Here is an 18,271-nt window from a genome sequence, read left to right as displayed (position 1 = left end):
CTCTCTGTCACGGTGTTGCCTTCTCACTGCTATTAGAAGTCCCTGGTATAGAACCTGCATCTACATGTTCCCAAACATTTTACTTTAACCTTCCAGCGGAAGAAGTGAGAAAGCTGAAATCTCGCGTGGACGACCTGGAAAAAATCAATCACAGCTTCCTGGCAGTTAACCACGGGAGTCCAAGCATAGCAAAAGATGTTTCAAGAGTAGACTATCTTCAAGGTGTGGCACCCTCTTCAACCTTCCCTCTTGAAAATGAAGAATCAGTTTGGTTGATGGTGAAGAGCAGACTGAACAAAGAAATAGAACGAGGTGAGCAGAGTAAATGTCCTTCTGCATGAGACCAGATTATTTAAAGGGGAGTGGGAAAGTTTGACTTCCTAAGGACCTAAAGACCAGGACTTCTGGAGTGCAGTGCAGTCTCTCAGATACAGAATCCTCACCTGTCCTCACAGAGCTTTGCTGGAGCACAGAATGCTGCCAACTGACAGAGGTGGTGCATCCTTCAAAGCTAGCAGGGAGGGGAAAAGAAAGGAAGCTGTAGCAAGGGAGATTTCCATTTTCAAAGAATTGCACAGAAAAAATGAACCCACAGCTTATTTGTCATGCTACTTTTGGTAGCAAGGGAAAGATTATGTATTTCTCTTTCAATGGAAATGGGCTAAGAAGAGAGGAGCCTGCATTTTCCCAGCTTCAGAGGTTTCACGTAACTCTTAGCAGTTCAAGGGTTTGCAAAGGCAAATTTGTTGAGGAAACTCTACTCCCAAAGCCATATCGTGTTTGATAATCTGTGCTACTTGCAGCCTCAAAATCTAATTAGAAGGATGTTTGTATGTGAAGGGAGTAGCTACTTTGCTGTGTACACTTGTAGAAAGTAACAGCACTTTTTCTTCCTGTTGCAGGCTACTTCCGAGGAGAGAGAGGAGAACCTGGTATGAAAGGTACAGCCATCTAGTCCTTCTGTTCCCCTGTCCTAGTCCTTGGTTCTGGCAATGCTCAAGTTTGGAGTGGTTGTTTCCACAAGAGGCAGCTGGCAGTGAGAAAGATGACATTGGTTTATACTTAAACAAAAAGAGCATGAAGCTGGTTTGCCACTTAAACTGTGGAGGGCTTGGACCTATGCAGAATTAATACAAGAGGCCCAATCACCCTACACATTGTGTGAGTGTGAAAGGCCAGATCCCATATGTCACTGGTGAGATGGGTGCACGCTGCACTGTCCAGGGGTGAATTGTCCATGTTCATCTACAACTTGTTCGTATTTTATTGAAAGATAAAAAGCAACTAGAAAAACAAAATACATGAGGAATCACTGGAAATATCTCCAGGATCTCTCCTGATCTTATTTTTCTTCTCTTTTTCTCAGGTGACATGGGAATGCAGGGTCCTAAAGGTGAGTCTGGAATTACCTGCTGTTTTGGGTTGTTCGACAGTCTTCCATTGGGCCTAGATAGCATATGAACTTTTATTGCCCCAGAAGTTGGACAGAGAAGCTGATGCACCCTGTGGTTCAGAAATTGCTGAGATAGTCTTTGCTCTTCCTGGCAAAGGCAATTTTAGAGGTCACGGTAGGAGAGAGAACAATTCTTATTTTGAATCTTTTTTCACCTGGATTAAAATCATTCCTGAGGTAAAACTATACCTGGTTTAATCACAAAGTGCTTCAGAGATTTTTGTGTAGTGTGAACAATTCGATCCATTGCATAAATACAAGGGGCCCAGCATGGCATTGCTGGAGAAGGTAGAACTTGTAAACATGCCAGGAACATAAACTCCTTTTTATGAGGGGGTGAGAATCAGTCAAATGTAAAAAAACAGGGAAGATATATTCCTCACTGACTGTCTATTTCTTTCTCCCTGCAGGAGATCGAGGACTTCCTGGTGTCCCAGGTGAGCAGTAGTACAATTCCCCTTTGAGGGAGGACACTTAGTGATGTTACTGTTGACATTGCTGTTGACAAAAACAAATTTTGCACTGCAAATCTTGCTCAAGGTGCAGATGGACTAAGTCACTTGATTAATACCTTGATGCTGAGCTACAGAGATTTGGTTATACATGTAAGCACGGCCTCAGCCTGACTTTCCTTTATTTGACCATTACTAATTTGGGGGTGTGAAGATCCCAGCCTACTTTCAAAAGAGTCCCACAGCTACATGAGTACTTGGCCTGACTTCCTTGTGCTCTTATATTTGTTATGCTCTTTTAAAGACATACCTGTTTGAGTACCCAACCTGCAAAAAATAAATCCTTTAGCCCAGCTGCTGAATCCCTCCAGGTTTCAGGTTCCCAGGTTCCACTAATTTGTGTGTTATTCATTCATGGTACACAGACAAGGACTCTGAACATTTGCTGTGTTTTTCTTTCCAGGCATTCCTGGTCCAATTGGGCACCAAGGGCCAGAAGGACCAAAGGGACAGAAAGGGAGCATGGGTAAGCATCTTCAGCAGTGCTCAAAGTCTCTCACGGCTGTTTGGCACTTGACAAGGGAATCCAGACATAGCTTGGTGTGATCATTGCTTTCCTCCATGGAGGCAGACATGGGTCTTTCTTGCCCAAGGCCTGCGTAAAGACAACTTTTCTAACAAGGCATTTGTCTCCTGTAGGTGATCCTGGTATGGAGGGTCCCATGGGACAAAGAGGTCGAGAAGGGTTACCAGGACCTCGAGGAGAGCCTGGACCACCTGGATTTGGAGAAAAAGGAGACAGAGGTAGGAACTAGATCTCTTGTTCTTGGATAACGCTGAGATAGACAAAAGCTGGAATTCGGTCCTGATTTATCAGACACCTCAGGAATAGGATTTGATTTGATTATTCAAATCCAAATTTCATTTTAGATGTTCCCAACACAGACAAATCTGACTTAAGGGGGTTTTGTGCCAAGCTTACAAAGGGCAAACAAGTAATTTTGTTTTGCCAGATTTCACCGTCAAGTCTAAGTTTGGCAGAAGCAAAAGCTCTTAGCATCAAGGTCATCTTCTTCCCTGCTATCCAACTCACCTAAGCTGGGGGTTTATTCTCTTTCTTATCCTAAAGATCAGTGAGATGGGATTTTTTTTCTTGGACAATGCGTGTTTATTTGTCTGTTTTGAACTGCCAAGCAGATTACCTAGCAGATTGTTCATGTCACTTGCCAGAGAAAATAATAATGGAAAATGGGATCACAACTGTATTTTATATTATCTATTTCTGCTCTTTTTCTGCAGGTGCTGTTGGTGAGCCAGGTCCTCCAGGGCCACCTGGTCCCCCAGGTTCTGCTGGCCTTAAAGGTAAATATGGACAGAGAGAACCTAGCAGACTGTCTAGGTGCACTGTGAGGAGGAAATGAACACTCCAGCCTTCCTGTTTCACTTATATTGCACTTCATTAATCAGAAAAATAAATTGGCAGTCCTCATTTTAGCTAAAATTTACTTTGGTAGGTACATATAACCTTTAGAGCAATAAATTTGTGGGGATTTTTAGTGAGAGTGGGGATCAGCAGAGAGATTTCAAAAAATGTCAGTTTTTAATATATGTTATGTGTCCATCTGTTTTTTCTCTGCTTTCAGATATGGTAGGGTAAATTCCATACCCCTATCAGGTTGTTAATAGAGTTACAGCTCTGCAGTTCATGTAATGGGGATCCAAATTGCTCTATAAAGAATGGATCCTACCTGGAGCACAGATCCCAACATCTCAGCCAAGATGGAAGGCTTTAGTCCCTTTACTTTACCTTAGGGAAAACCAGTTCCTCTATGTTACAAGAACTGAGTTGTGTAGATTCAATGTCCTGCTTTTCAAGCTGCCAGTGATGCCATTTCTTCTAGGGGCTGGGGAGATCCTGATCTCTTAAACATCCATTGGGTTGTGGATGCTACTGGTCAAACTCAAAGATATTTTGTTCATTTTCTAATTGTGGTGATACTGAAAGAAATTCTGTGTTCCTTATTCACAGGTCTGACGGGTTCTCCAGGACCCCAAGGCCCTCCAGGTGAGTGCTGCCTTCCTTTGCTATGGTGCCTTATAGGCTAGAGGGGAAAAAAAAATTGTGACAGCTTCTCACAGTTTGTCTTCCTTAGTGGTGCTCAGTCGTCAGCGGGATGAATTAACTCCCTCATCTCATTTTTCTGCAGGTCCTCCTGGCCTACAAGGGTTTAGAGGAGAAGCAGGTCTCCCAGGTGCTAAAGGTAAACTTCTCTTCCCCTGTGCAATTAGAGCAGCACTAGCTGATGTTCCTTTTCCAGCACTGCTCTGAGAAACACACTTGATCTGAGCAGTGTTGAGGTGCTAGCAGCAGAGAAAAGTGTAAGAGGAGGAGGAACTAGACTCAGTGGTTATGAGAAAATACTGAGAAATAGAAGAGAGAGATAATAGAGAAATCTGGATGAGGAAACATGGATGGATGGATGGAGCTGCAAGGAAGGAAAGGAAGTTCCAGTTTAAGTTTCTCTGATGTTGGAATTTGTGTTTCTTCTATGACTTTCTTTGGTGTATGGAATTTCTTTCCTTTCTGTCTCGTTATTTCTATTGTTCAATCATCCATTTATCTTTCAGGTGAGAAAGGAGCTGCTGGAGCCCCTGGACCCAAAGGTATGTTGATCAATTAAATATATTTTCCGGATATTTTATTTAGGTTCCTTCAGATATGAATACTGTCCATGGTAATTAACCCTACCCTTCTTTGGCGTGCTGTTTTGTGCTTTTGTCAGAAAGCAGACTGTCTTTGTCTGATGAAAAGATTTCACAATGAAGCAGTCTCACAGAATCCTTTCCTTTTTTGTACTGCAGGTGATCAGGGTGAGAAAGGTTCTCGTGGAATGACAGGTCAGTGGATTGTTTTCCTGAAGTAGCAGCCTGTCTAATATGCACATGAATTACTTGAATTTTCAAAGAACAGACAGCCCAACCAATCCTAGTTAGCCTTCTGAAAAAAAAAGTTTTTGGTTATAGGAGTTTTATTTTATGCACCCACGTTCTAACTAAATAGTTCCCATCCTTAGTAGGAATCTTTGTGTTTGTCTTTTGGGGAAATTCTCCCTCCTGTGAACTGTATTCACTTCCCTTGAGCATTTTTAATGCCCAGAAACAGTCATGAATCATGAGGTCTGAACATCCTGTCAATGCTGGTTTTCAGTTGCAAAGCACCAAATATTGCTAACGGTCATAACTTGCATCTTCACCAAGATCTGTCTGATCCATTTTCGCGTCATCTCATTACAGGTGAACAAGGCTCAAGAGGTATACCTGGTCCTCCAGGAGAGCCAGGGGCCAAAGGACCACCAGGTGAGTAACAGAAAAAGCTATGTTTATATGTTGGACAATGTCTTTGAGAGCACAGACAAGGGAACAACTTGTGAACGGAATTGTATTGGTTTTGATCACAGGTCTTTTCTCTAGATAGCTAAAATCAGTCTGTACACTCAGAAAAGTTGTCCTACACTTTAGTTTCAAGTGAACTTTTTTCTGGATCTTCAGTGACTGCAGCCAAGGTTTTATTCAGATGCAATAAGAAGAAAAGCCACTTCCTAGTGCTTAGGGCTGTGCTCCGCTTAGTAGGAAGACTGGGCAACTGAGTTACTATTTTACCAGTCCCTGAGAATCTCTTTTTTTTTTTTTTTGGACAGGACAAGCTGGCCGTGATGGGAAGCCAGGTGAAAAAGGTAAGAGATCCCTCTGAGGTAGAAGAGCAGGTACTTTCTGATTTGGCAGGCAGTTGATTTGTAAAAAGGGTGGGAGAAGATGGCAGCTGGTTCGTGTCCTGGGACATGTCAGAAAAACTGTATGTCTCAGTTCCATGCCTACAAGGTGACTATAATGGAGCCAGCTGTAAATTTGTGACTGAATTGTTCTCACTGCAATTCTTTTCTGGCATGGGGGTTCACCTCTCAGACCTCTGTCACTGAAATTGGCCCCTTGGCTATGAAGGTACAGAAGGTATAGATGGGATGGTTGGTGGCCAAGCTTGAATGGATTGGATTGGTAGATTATAAATCGTGGATTGTGAGTTGTTAATGGTGATTGTATCCCTAGGTGAACCGGGTCTTATGGGAATGCCAGGAGCCCGAGGCCCTCCAGGACCTTCTGGAGATGCAGGAGAGCCAGGTAAAAGCATACAGAGAACAAAAATAATTATTTTCTTGGTCAGGAACACGTCTCCGTCAACAATTTCCAGTCTTATTTTGAAGTTAAGACTGGCAGAGGATCTCTGTAGAGTAAGACGGTGACAAAAAGAAAATACAAAGGGAATTTAGACCCTTTGTGATCTCAGGATTGCACACACTGCAGGCCAGAACAGCAGTGCCAACATTCAGTTTGCATACCAGGTGCTAGGCCAACTTGTACCACCTGTGGGCTGTGTGCTGTATTTTTAAGCAAATGTAATCTTTTTTTTCCTTGTCTATCCTTCCCCCTGACCAAAATTTGTTTAGATATCTTAGAATATTTGCCCTTTTTTTTCCCCCAGGTCTCACAGGACCCCAAGGACCTCCAGGTAGGTTTTTTCATCATGTTTAAGTTTATCAATGACACACTTTGATACAGGCAAAAAACCCTTTGTGATTTTCCCTCTGTACAACTCAGGGCTCCTGAAGTGATATTCCAAGGTTTCTTCTTCCTTGGCTTTTGAGACAGACTTTATGGTTGGTGCATAAGTTTTGAGGAAAGCAGAGCCAGGAGTGTTTGAAAGTTTGCCCAGAACATAATTTGCAACAAAGAACGTGTTTCAGTTCCCTGCATATCACTGAAAAATCCTTCTAATCAGCAGCAGAAACAGAGGGGAGAGGTGGAAACAGAGGATGTGATGTTCTGCAAGCAGAAGTGGTTTGGGGGGCACGTCACCAGGGAATTTAGCCAGGAGCCTCAGAGCAGGGAGCAGTACCTGGGAGAAGTTGCAGACTAATCTGGTGAGCAGTGCCATCGTTCAGAGAGCAGAGGGAGAAGGGAGGCCCTTACCCCTCTGCACAAGGACACCACCAGCTCCGCCATGAAACCCTCCACCTGCTGTCAGGACCTTGTGAAGCAGGCAAACATGCTTATAAATGCTGAAAGCCAGGTTCTTGTGTAGGAAGTTCCTTTTATAAATCTACAAGTGAAGCTCACTGGGGTACCTGAATGAAACAGAATGATATTTGTGCTACCTATTTAAAATTGTTTGTCTACCTTGTATCAGGACTTCCAGGGAACCCCGGCAGACCAGGGACTAAAGGTGAGTTTTGTTTCTTCCCTGATACTCATTTTCTCTCTAAGCACTTCATTTGAAGGAGGATTAGCTGCTCTGCTGACCAGTCCCTGAATCAACAGTGGCATCTAGTGGCTTTAGGAAAGGAAGTTTTGTGGAATAGTTGGTAGCCAAAGCCTTGCTGAGCACACATGAAAGACAGGGCACCCACTAAGGCACTCATCATAGCTAGTTCTCCAGCTGAGAAAACCTTAGCAAACCTGGTTCTACCCTGGGCATGCGAGCGTGATGCCTGGTGACTGCAGGGGTATCTGTGCACCTTTCTCAGATAAATCAAGGCCTGTTGTCTATTCTGGCAGATGTGGTGCTTGGAAAAATCAGAGAACCTGGATTATCTCTGGATTATATCTGTGGATTAGCCGGGCTTTGTTGCTTCTTCCACAGCCCTCCAGTGCTGTGATTTCTCACACAAGAGATCAAGGACAAAGAGATCAGGAATCACATGTTTAATAAGACAAATGAGAAAATGTTATTGACACAGTGACAGATCTTCCCCCGAAAAAAAGAAATTCAGCTTTTGTCTCTTTCCTTTTCTTAGGAGAACCTGGAGCTCCAGGCAAAGTCATCAGTGCTGGTATGTAGTGCTGCGAGACTCCAAGCGCTTCTGCTTTTGGAAGATTTTCTCTGTATTTTTTTTGCATTCTAAATTCATCTTGACTGTCTACCAGGCTTCTACTGGGGGCTCCCAGTGTTGCTATAGATGGTCAAATCATTCCTTAAGGTTAGATTTGTTGCACGTTTGCTGCATGTGTGTGTTATGCATGTGCACAAGTGTATGTGTTTGTTTTTCAGAGGGTTCATCGACTATTGCTCTCCCAGGCCCCCCAGGCCCACCTGGCCCACCTGGGCCCACTGGACCCCCTGGTGTTCCAGGTGAGGAAGCTGTTCCTTTGCAGTGTTTTTTTTGCAGGCAGCTTGCATTCGTTGCCGTGTATCTAGTTCTTAATTTAACATTTGATGTTTATGGTCCCTGCCAGGCAGCCCCATGTAGGAGTCAGGATTGCTCAGGCAGTTCAGACACTCATGGTCCTCACCCTTCCCTGCAGAAAGAACAAGATCTCAGGCAGCATTAGGGAGGCAGTGGCCCTAAAAGAGAAATGGGATACAATTGCAATGATGCAGGACAGAAGGAAGGGCTGGGAAAATGAAGAAACTGGGAAGACTGCTGTTACCTCCTGATGACTACTAGAGATAGGCCAAATTCAGCAACTCAAATCAAGCTATTTTGCCTCTCAGTAAGGCAAGTGTGTGTCTAATCCCTCTCCTCACACCAGAACCAAAATTATTAAGTGCTTTGTTTTTACAGTCTTAACTGTGAACTCAAGACAGCAGAAAGACCGCTCTTAGGTCATTCTCTGCCCTCTAGCACACTGGTGTCAGGCAGCAAAGTTTCTGGGCCTTGGTTCTTGTGGCACTTCTGTGCCTGTCCCATCTGTGTAGCTGGCACTAATCCTGGAGCTGATTTGGTAGAACAAGCCTTTGCAGCAGGGAATGCATGAGGAGGGTTAGACCTATTGCACCTCGGTAGTGGTCAGCACCATTCTGGTTATTTCCGCAGTCTGAGAGGCACCAAGCACTTTAATGAATTCTTACCCCATAGCAATTCCATTTACTTGAGCAGATGAATGCATTATTTGATAGCCTCTTTTCTTATAAAGGACCTATTGATTCTCTCCAGCTTCTGTAAAATAGAACCAGGAAAATCTAACACAATCTGTTTTTGTTTTTGTTTTTTGAAACCAGGTCCTGTTGGGCCAGCTGGTCTCCCTGGACAGCAAGGTACCATTCTCCATCTGCCCTGGTTCTGCTCCTTAAGAGAACTGAATTCATTAGTTTTCTTTTGTTTCTAGTCTCTCAGCCCTTGGCATAATCTCACTCGCTTTTGTTTGCAGATTTGTTCCTTTCAGTTCATTTTGCTGCATTATTGAGCTTAATTAATCTGTTAAAGAATTTCCATTCTTCTTTTTTTTTCCTTCCCAAGGGAAGGAAGGGATAGTAAGAGCCAGTGTGATGTGGAAGCTGCAAATGTCTTTTTTTTTTTTTTTTTCCCTGGAAGCTGACATTTTTAAGGCACTTCTCAAATGTAGTTGCCTTTCTGTGGTATGGGATATAGCTCAGCTGTATACCTCCTGCTATTCTGAAAGATGCAAGAACAAACTACAGCCAAATTAGTAATAATGTCACTGAAACCACTGCCAATTAGGCAGACATCTGTTTGGAAAGGCCTGAGCAGAGCTGAGTCTCCTAAGAACCCTTTTTAGCTGGTTTTCTATGGTCCTTTTAGGGCAAATTGTGCAGTAATTTCCACGTTTGAGTCCAGTGTCCCTCAGAGCCAGGGACTGAGTTAAGGCTTCCAGTTCACATAACTAAAATCTGAACCCATTGTCAGGGAGATGAGGTGTGGGTACAAAATGTCACCCTCTGTCAGTTAACTAATTTGCTTTTTCTTTCTTTTTTTTCCTGAAAAAGGTCCACGGGGTGAGAAGGGATCCCCAGGTGAAGCTGTGGTAGAAACTATCAGGACAGAAGTCTCATCACTGGCATCTCAGAGTAAGTGGGCCTGGCCTTCCACTCCTTCCTTTGGAGAGGTGCTGGAGGTCCTGAGGCTGCTCCCAGCCAACAGGAGGTGCCTCTACCTCCTTCCCCTCAACAGGCCATAGGGCAAGTGTATGTGCATGTGATTAGTGGTGGGACACCAATACCAGCCAGCTTTTTGCCCTGCTTATCATCCGTGCATCCCAGAGTGCTTTCAAAAGGAGTTAGATGTCACCAGGCCCATGGTGCTGAGAGGAAAGCTATGAAATGGTGGTTAGCGAACAGCTCTCAGCAGGAGAGATGGTCACAGAGCTGTGGGAACTCAGTCTGGTGTTTCAGACACTGTGTTTGCACAGGGAGGTTCCCTGAGTAGTATGAAGATGGAGCCATCTGTAAGGGGAGAACTGGTTTAATAGGGTGCGTTAATCTGAGCTACAAGGAGGGAAGGACATCAGATTCTCTCAGCAAATTAGAGGACGAATTCACAGGAGGAAAATGCTATTTCAAGATGGGAATAAGTGGAGCAGAACAGAATGGTTTAGCAGTGTCCTGAAGAAAATGCAAAGCTAGATGTGTGATGCATTTACAGCCAGGATTCTTAGGGTCTGGGACCTCTGTAAGTGTGCAGAAGAGGCAAGGTAGAGGACATCAGAGTCACACTTGCCTGGGTCCACCATTGACTGCAGGAGCTTCTATCAGCAACATACCAAGTGTTTCCATAGCTGCAGTAGCTTCACAGCAACAAGTTTTTCCTTTTTGTCTGTGTTTCATTTGCACAGTGATGGCAGATTTACAAGGGCGAGCAGGACCACCAGGTCCCCCTGGACCACCAGGTATGTAATACAGCGGAGTTCAGCACGTAAGCAGGAGCACAGAGACACACTCGGCATGCTTCTGGAGTGTGCAGCTGGCCATGTGAACACCCTCTGACACCCCTGTTTCTTTCATCATTAGGTGAATCTGTGCAGGGACCCCCTGGACCTCGTGGCCCACCAGGTAAGAGCTTGTTTCTCTGAAACAACCCTGAAAAGTGAGATATTTTTTAGTGCCTCTGTCCTGCACTTTGCTGTATGCCAGATAGGATTTTGGACATGTTGGGAGTTGTTAGGACTGACCTCACTGGAAGCAGGATTTCACACAGCGGGTTCCTATTAATACAGTTTCACAGCAGTGAGATGCTGCCCAAGGGAGCAGATTTGCTTTGGCAAAGGTTTGCTAGACAGACTAGTAAGTCATAAGTCATGCTTCTTGGGAAGAAGCTCAATGTTCTCAAATCCCCAAAGGAAACAACTGCAAACAATTCCGTATTTAATTCTTGCTTATTCAGTTTTAACTTCCAGCTGGGGACAGATGTAGCAGTTCTGACCATGAGGAACATGTCCCCACTCCACTTCTTGTAGCAAAGTGATAGCTTGCCTTCCATGGCCAGAAGAGAGGACATGCAGGGGGGTGTCAGACAGGAGCATAACCCCATTCCTTGCTTTCTGCTCGGTAGCAAAGGGGAGCAGGTCTGGTGTGTGATCATATGAACCTTCCCTCTTAATGCAGCAAAGGGCAGCTGGGATAGGCACACTGCACCGCAAAGAGGGGAATTTCTCTATCCTACGTCTGCTACAGTGGCAAACGATAATGAAAAGGAACAAAAGGGGAGAGTTATGTACAGAAAATAATGACACTAGCTTATACTTGGAAAATTTTGGGTTATCTCTATGGCTGGAGATGGAGGAGCTCTAACATGCCTTTGCTCACATTACTGAGGCTCACTTTTTCTGAAGCTTGTTTGTGTCCCTTTTGCACAGGAGAGGGATTGCCAGGACCTCCAGGCCCACCAGGGAGACCAGGATCTTCTATGTCCACCTCAGGTAGGCTCTTCCCACTCAACTCCCTCACCTGTGCCCTGGGAATGTCCTGCCTGTTGTGGTTCCAGAGAGCATACCCTTGGTTTTGAACAGGTGAAACCAAAGGAAACTTGTATCATGTTCTGTTGGATGTCATAAAGAAACATTTTTGTTTTAATTACAGAAACATTCCTCACAGGCCCACCGGGTCCACCAGGTCCACCAGGCCCGAAGGGAGACCAAGGTGAGTCCTCAGCAAGATTCTGAATGGATCTCAGCACCACAGACTAAAAAGGAAGAAGGAAGGGCTTGGATGCAGAAACTCTTCTGCCTTTCTGTGGCTGCAGGAGAGTTGGCACAGTGGTCACTAAGTAGTATTCCTGCCTGCTTCAGTAAAAACAGTCAGTTGTTGAAGAAATTTATTAGTCTCCAGTACTGATGTCAAGGCATTGCTGTATTCAGAGCCCAACTTTGCAAGCCCTTGACGTTCAAGAACATTCACAACTTCAGATTTGCCATTAAAGAAAGGGGAACAATCTTTTTGCAAAATAGAACATGGACTTGGTAACTCAGTGCAAGGAGGTGGCCGTGTTAAGCATAGCTCAGCTCTCACTTGGTAGGAAAAGAAAGGATCTAATCCCGTTCCCCATTCCTGCCCTGCAAATTGAAGACCATGAGACTGTTCTGCAGGTTGGGCTGGGTTCCTGTTGTAGATCAGAGCAAAACAAATATTAACGATGTTCCTCTGCTCCCCTGTTTGCAGGCGAACCAGGTCCACGAGGATTCACAGGTAAGAAAGCTTCCAGGGGATGTCCCTGGGGTGCAGCGTGGCTTGTTTGTGTATATGACCGCTCCTCCATTCTGTGTCCCATGCAGGAGAACCGGGTGAACCTGGCCTTCCAGGATTCTTCTCCCATGGTCAGTCTGTACCCCTTTTCCTCCTTTAAATTCATTGTCCATAAGCAGATGCCAGGGGGCAAAATCCTGCTCTATCCTAACTCAGTTTTGGTAGAGCCAGGATTTTGTCCACACGTTCTGTTCCTTTGAATCTCTAACTCTCCTTTGGCAATTGGCAGGTGGTACAGTCACCATGCAGGGACCTCCAGGCCCACCAGGCCCGCCAGGACCCAAAGGTGAAGTTAAAAATCTTCCTTCTTTCTTTGCTGGTGGCCTTACACAGTTGTGTCGGGTTGGGACTAAGGGATGGAGCAGCCTGCTCCTTTGGGAATTGCAGCTGTTCCCACCCCTGCCTTTTCAGGCACAGCAGAACCGGGGCAATTGAGTTCCTCCAAGGGCTCGGTGGTGGCCTCTCTGCCAAGATGTAGCTCAGCTGTTTTACAAACCAAGGGTGCAGCCTGCAGTGAAACCTGCAATAACTGTCTGTCTCCTTCACTCTGTTTTCCAGGTGATGCAGGTGTCCCAGGCGCTCCTGGCATCCCAGGAGCATCTCGAGGTAAGAACTGTCATTGCTCTCATGCTACCAGGAGATGCTGATGTTCCTGTCCGGGACTGGGAGCAGCAGGGCAGTGGGGTTAGCCTAATGGCTTTGGGTGCTTTTTGGCTCTCTATCCACGTTTCTGCCCAGCTTTGTTTTCAGTGCACAAACTGAGCAGGTCTGTCAGTACGAAGCCAGGGAAATCTCTGGATGCAGCCCTGCTCATCTGCATAGGCTGAATTGTAAGATTCCAAATGAATTAAAGACTCGCTACCTAAAAGCCCATGCTTAGAGTGTGTTTGGAGATAGAAGGGGAGCCACTGACTGCATAGGTCATTCCCAAAGCTCTTCCCAGACCTGTGGGAAGGGCTTAATGCAAGCTCAATGCTTAGCATTACTTGGTCTAATGCACCATGCCAAAAACATTCCTTGCAATGATTTCTGTAGGTGGATCCAGACAAATTCAGGGACCCCCAGGTCCTCCCGGCCCACCCGGTCCTCCTGGCCCAGGTGGAAGTTCCTCTCAAGAGATCCAGCAGTATGTCACTGACTACCTGAAAAGTGAGTATGACTGGGTTTTGCTGCAGGTCAGCAGATGCCTGTCTTCCTTTTGCTCCCTGAGCCCCTTGTCACTGTTAGAGGCAGCAGTCCTATTTTTCTTGAATATTACAAAGTGCTGTTGCCTGCTGTGGCCTCTGCAGAACTGTTCTTTTGTAGCCCTGCTTTTTCCCTAGGGGAAAAGGGTCCAATAATTGTGCATTTGGCTGTCATCTTCCCTCTAATGATGTGAGCATATCTTGGGCATCCCTCCTAGGTGACAACGTAAGGCATTATTTGACCGGTGCCCAAGGCCCACCAGGCCCTCCAGGCCCACCCGGGATCATCACCACTGCAGATGGGAATAGCTTGGATTATGCAGAGCTGGCTACGCGGGTTATGAGCTATATGACAAGTAAGCACCCTGTGCCTGTGCTGGTAAGCTCTGTGAGTACCAAATCACACCCTGCTGAGCTTGTGCAACACCTAGAAGACCAGAACCTCAGGAGAGACAACAGTCTTTAAGCAGCAGCCCCTTAAAGCCTGTGTGAGACTGCAGCTGATTCGTGGTGCTCTCCATGGGAAGCCCATTCCAGCAGTTAAACTGGATTAATTCAGCTTTCCTGTGTCCCTGTCTGACCCCTCTTCACCTGCTTCTTCCTCTTAACCTTGCCTGACACAGAACCTTTTTATTCCCACAGGCTCTTCAGATCGTTATCAGTCATACGTCAGTTCAGTGTCATCTACATCAGTTTTGTATCAAGAACTTTTGGACATGCTGCAGAGTAAGTGGCCCTGAAAAGAAACATGGGAGGTGGGGATGAAGCATCCCAGCAGCCTGGAGGTCTGCCCTTCCCTCTAGTCTCCTGTCTCCAGCTGGAGTTAGCTGGAAAAGGAGCTTTGCGTCCATAGGTTTGGGTGATCTCTGTAGTGGAGAGGTCTCAGCTCAGCTGCGAGCCACTCACACCTGGCTTCTTTAAAACAGCTGGACAGTCCTAAAGAAATGTCTTTCATTTCCAGGAGAAGAGATTCGTCAGTATCTGATTGGACCTCAGGGCCCACCGGGGCCTCCCGGACCAGGAGGAGATGGAATGGCTCTGTCACTGGATTATGATGAGTTGACCAGGCGGTTTATCAGCTACTTGTCAAGTAAGGGTCTTTTTAGTGTGTATTTCCCTCTGTTCTCTTGAGAGCTGACCAAATAGCTCATGCAGTCAATGAAAACTTTTCCAGTGTTGACTGAGTGAAACCCTAAGTACAGAGACATCCTCACAGAGATTGTGAGAGACTTGGAGATTAGAGATTGTGAGAGAACAAAGATACCTTGTGACTAAGGCATTATCCAGACACGAGGAATGAGTTCTTGCTTTGCTAAGAACTGAGCTGAGGGCCATCACCTCACCTTAGCCATCTTAGGAGTCCCATCAACGCCTTCAATTTCCTTTATCTTCCTTTTCTGTCTGGGTCTGTGGCCAGGATGTATTTCACTGGGGAGGAGTTGATCTATGCCCACTTCGTGTCAAGGCAGCCCAGGCGATGAACTTGCAGCAGCCTTCCTGCACTGCCTGCGAGCGAGCCCTGCAGCCTACCTGCTCCCACTGCACAGCCCCTTTTGGTAACATGCTATTGTTGGATCTGTCTGATTTTGCAGGTTCTGGGATGAACATTGGGCTCCCTGGACCACCTGGGCCTCCGGGGACACCTGGCATATCGTACAGTGAGCTAGCAGCGTACCTGCGAAGTAAGCCAACTTTGTGACTCCCGTGCCACATGCCACAGGTTCCTCCACACCCCCAGCAGCTTTTTCCAGGCCCAGTCACACTAACAAAGCTCAATATGTGAGGGCGCTGCCACAGGGTCCCTACCATCATCCCCGATCTGCAAAGGACTCATTTGTGAGTGCAGAACTTTTCCTTTTGGCTGTCACCACAAATAGCCCTCTACAAGACTGCAGTGATCCTCTCTGCCTCAGTTAAAGCCCTGCGGGCCTCCTGGGCAATGCCAGGAGAATGTGCTTCTTGAGAAGATTTGTCTTCTCAAACTCTGCAGCATAAAAGAGCTTCTTGGACTTTTTAAAAATATATCTAAAAATATGAACCTCTACACTCTTTGGGGTCTCCACTCAGGGAAGTGGGCTGCACCAGCAAGGCCACACTATATGGTGCTGGGGAGAAAAAAGTACCTCAGGCTTGGGTTTAGTTGGCATTACCATATTGTCAGGGAAAGTTCATCAGAATTGCAGAGGGTTGGGTAACATCTTGTCTTCCCTTGTGTCTTGCAGACTCTGAATTCAGTGGTCTCGTTGGTCCCCAAGGGCCTCCAGGGCCTCCAGGGATCCCTGGATCACCCGGCGCCTCTCTGGAGGACATCTCTGCTTACCTACAAAGTAAAGCACCTGGGTTTCTCACAGCTGGCAGGGAGGTTCTGGTTGGAGGTGCTGGGGGGAACTGAGCCTGAGATTTAGCTCACTGGGACCTGTGAGTGCCCACTGGGAACCAGGTCACGTGAAAAAATCTCAGCTGGAAAGGGCTGGAATCTGGGGTTGGAACCTTTAAGCTTACAAGATTCCTAGATGTGCCATTTTCTTGTCCTCTCACTGTAAGTCATCTTTCTTTCTCTCAAGATGTGGGATACTCTTCCATCTCCGGAGTGCAGGGCCCGCCTGGCCCGCCGGGCCCTCCAGGGCCACCAGGCTTCTCGGGAACTGGGCTCCTGTCCTACGCAGACATCACCAACAGCGACGAGTTCCGGAGCGAGCTGATCCAGTACCTGAAGAGTAAGGGGACGGTGTCCATCCCGCGCTGAGGCAGCCCTGTAGCAGCCTTCCTTCAGGAGGCACTGGAGCAACAACACCTTATCCCTGTGGGCTCATCCCAACACTTCCCTTACAGGCTGTAGGGCAGTCAGCTTCACCCCATAGGCCTGTCTCCTCTCAGTCCAACTGCAAGGCCAAAGTCCTTGTTGTGAGCCTAAAGGAACAGGCACTGGGCAGTCCCGAATGGCCTGCAGTGAGCCGTTAGTAAGGTCAGCTGCAGACTTTTGCCATTGGAAAAGTGTTTTCTTTGAGAAACCCCTTCCTACAGAGAAAACGATGATGTGAGATTTGGAGGGCATCTGGGCCAGCTGTGAGGCAGCACTGCCCTGAGCTGTCACACTGGCAAATCATCCAGGGCAGCCTTTCAAGGACAAGGGGGTGCCCTCACTTTTGGGAGCCTGGGCGCAGAAGGCCCTTCTGGCAGTGCTGCTGTCCTCGGCCTGAGAGCAGTGCACCCATCTGCAGAACCACCCACCCGATGGGGTGGGGTGGGGCAGGTATCCCCGTGTCCCTGAAATCCCCTCAGCGCCTCTTGTATTTTGCAGGCGATGAAATTCGAAGCTACATCTCGGGGCCGCCCGGGCCCCCCGGGCCGCGGGGACCACCGGGACCCAAAGGAGACAGCGGTTTGGTGGCTGGGTCTCTGGCGTCAGTGTATGGCGAGTCGCTGGCTTCTGAGCGGTCGCACGGAGGATCCCGTGGTGCTGAGGGCTCCCACGGGGCGTCGCTGGGCGCAGGCAGCTCTTACAGCAGCTCCATGAGCAGCATGTCATCCTACAGCGCCTCCGTGGGCAGCGAGGGCTCCTACGGTGCCTCCATGGGTGGTGATGGCTCTTTTGATGACTTGCTGGCAGCTGAGGAGTCCCACAGGAGATCAGCAGGTTCCGGCAGATCCTACAGCAACTCCTTCTCTGGGTCCCTGGATTACAACGAGCTGGCGCGCCACGTGTCAGAGAACCTGCAGAGTGAGTGGGACGCCTCCCTGTACATGCTGCCACCCCATTCCCTCGCCCCATTCCCTTCCCTCGCCCTTCCTGCTGCCTGCAGCTATCCCTAACATCCTCCCACCCCAGCATCCAGCCACAGCTCCTTTCAAACAACGTCTTCATCTCCTCAGGCCGAGGTATCCTCCAGGACCTGATGTCTTACACTGGACAGGGGCCACCAGGTCCCCCAGGCCCTCCTGGTCCCCCTGGAATCAGCAGGGTCTTTGCAGCCTATGGCAATGTCACCGAGGACCTTATGGACTTCTTCAGAGGTAAGTGACGTTGACCTGGTGTTTCTGGCTCATGCATGTGAGGTCTCTCCAGCCTCTTGTAGAGTTAACAACCCTTTCACCCTTGCATGCTGAAGAAATTTAATCAAGATGCAAAGCTGGAGGCAGGTGGTCTTTCCATCCCCTTCCTCCCTTGCTGTTCTCATCATTAGGAAGGCCATCAGGCTTTCCCACGACCTGTAGGAAACTCACCCCAAACCCTAAAGACTTGCAAATCCTGTGGCCCATTTTAAGCTGGTTGGGCTGCCACGTGTAGGGCAAAACAAGAGAGCTGCTGCTCAGTGCTCTCACTTTGTGTGGACCAGCTCCAGCCCTGGTGACAGCCAGGGCACTTGTAGGGGTGGCAGAGCAGTGCTGGTGCCATGAGCTCACAGCCTGCCATAGGACTTTATTGGGACCAAAACCATTTACAAAAATCCTGCCCTGCTCAGTGTAATCCCATCTAACCTAGAGCGATGGCCTTCCCGTGTGACTCAGGGCTTCTCTAAGCGAACACAGAGTCCTCTGCAGGTGGTTTGTCCTGTTCCTTCATGCTCACTTTTATTTTCCTCTCCAGCACATGGAACTGTCCAGGGGCCTCCTGGTGAGAAGGGCGAGCGGGGTTACCCCGGACCCAAAG

At 47.3% G+C, this 18,271-nt stretch overlaps 1 protein-coding gene across 2 annotated transcripts in view; it reads left to right on the top strand.

Moving 5' to 3' along the window:
- Positions 1–18,271, top strand: part of COL17A1 (collagen type XVII alpha 1 chain) — a 54,611-nt gene that overhangs the window by 30,921 nt on the left and 5,419 nt on the right. For both annotated transcript variants that reach the window (XM_084524992.1, XM_084524993.1), the window contains exons 18-55: positions 97–312; positions 903–941; positions 1,367–1,393; positions 1,864–1,890; positions 2,369–2,431; positions 2,605–2,709; positions 3,205–3,267; positions 3,935–3,970; positions 4,113–4,166; positions 4,534–4,569; positions 4,768–4,803; positions 5,200–5,262; positions 5,604–5,639; positions 6,010–6,081; positions 6,443–6,469; positions 7,148–7,183; positions 7,755–7,790; positions 8,009–8,089; positions 8,960–8,995; positions 9,686–9,766; positions 10,531–10,584; positions 10,706–10,747; positions 11,551–11,613; positions 11,774–11,833; positions 12,353–12,379; positions 12,466–12,507; positions 12,666–12,722; positions 12,995–13,042; positions 13,472–13,585; positions 13,839–13,976; positions 14,263–14,346; positions 14,582–14,710; positions 15,213–15,302; positions 15,843–15,947; positions 16,185–16,337; positions 16,922–17,341; positions 17,494–17,634; positions 18,209–18,271. In XM_084524992.1, coding sequence (XP_084381118.1) covers positions 97–312; positions 903–941; positions 1,367–1,393; positions 1,864–1,890; positions 2,369–2,431; positions 2,605–2,709; positions 3,205–3,267; positions 3,935–3,970; positions 4,113–4,166; positions 4,534–4,569; positions 4,768–4,803; positions 5,200–5,262; positions 5,604–5,639; positions 6,010–6,081; positions 6,443–6,469; positions 7,148–7,183; positions 7,755–7,790; positions 8,009–8,089; positions 8,960–8,995; positions 9,686–9,766; positions 10,531–10,584; positions 10,706–10,747; positions 11,551–11,613; positions 11,774–11,833; positions 12,353–12,379; positions 12,466–12,507; positions 12,666–12,722; positions 12,995–13,042; positions 13,472–13,585; positions 13,839–13,976; positions 14,263–14,346; positions 14,582–14,710; positions 15,213–15,302; positions 15,843–15,947; positions 16,185–16,337; positions 16,922–17,341; positions 17,494–17,634; positions 18,209–18,271 — 3,000 coding nt within the window. The remainder of the gene's footprint in view (positions 1–96; positions 313–902; positions 942–1,366; positions 1,394–1,863; positions 1,891–2,368; positions 2,432–2,604; positions 2,710–3,204; positions 3,268–3,934; positions 3,971–4,112; positions 4,167–4,533; positions 4,570–4,767; positions 4,804–5,199; positions 5,263–5,603; positions 5,640–6,009; positions 6,082–6,442; positions 6,470–7,147; positions 7,184–7,754; positions 7,791–8,008; positions 8,090–8,959; positions 8,996–9,685; positions 9,767–10,530; positions 10,585–10,705; positions 10,748–11,550; positions 11,614–11,773; positions 11,834–12,352; positions 12,380–12,465; positions 12,508–12,665; positions 12,723–12,994; positions 13,043–13,471; positions 13,586–13,838; positions 13,977–14,262; positions 14,347–14,581; positions 14,711–15,212; positions 15,303–15,842; positions 15,948–16,184; positions 16,338–16,921; positions 17,342–17,493; positions 17,635–18,208) is intronic.

The sequence above is a fragment of the Aythya ferina genome (assembly GCF_964211825.1).
Source record: "Aythya ferina genome assembly, chromosome: 7".
NCBI lineage: Eukaryota > Metazoa > Chordata > Aves > Anseriformes > Anatidae > Aythya > Aythya ferina.
The sequence above is the reverse complement of the archived record's forward strand: the minus strand, read 5'-3'. Positions and strand labels throughout refer to the sequence as shown.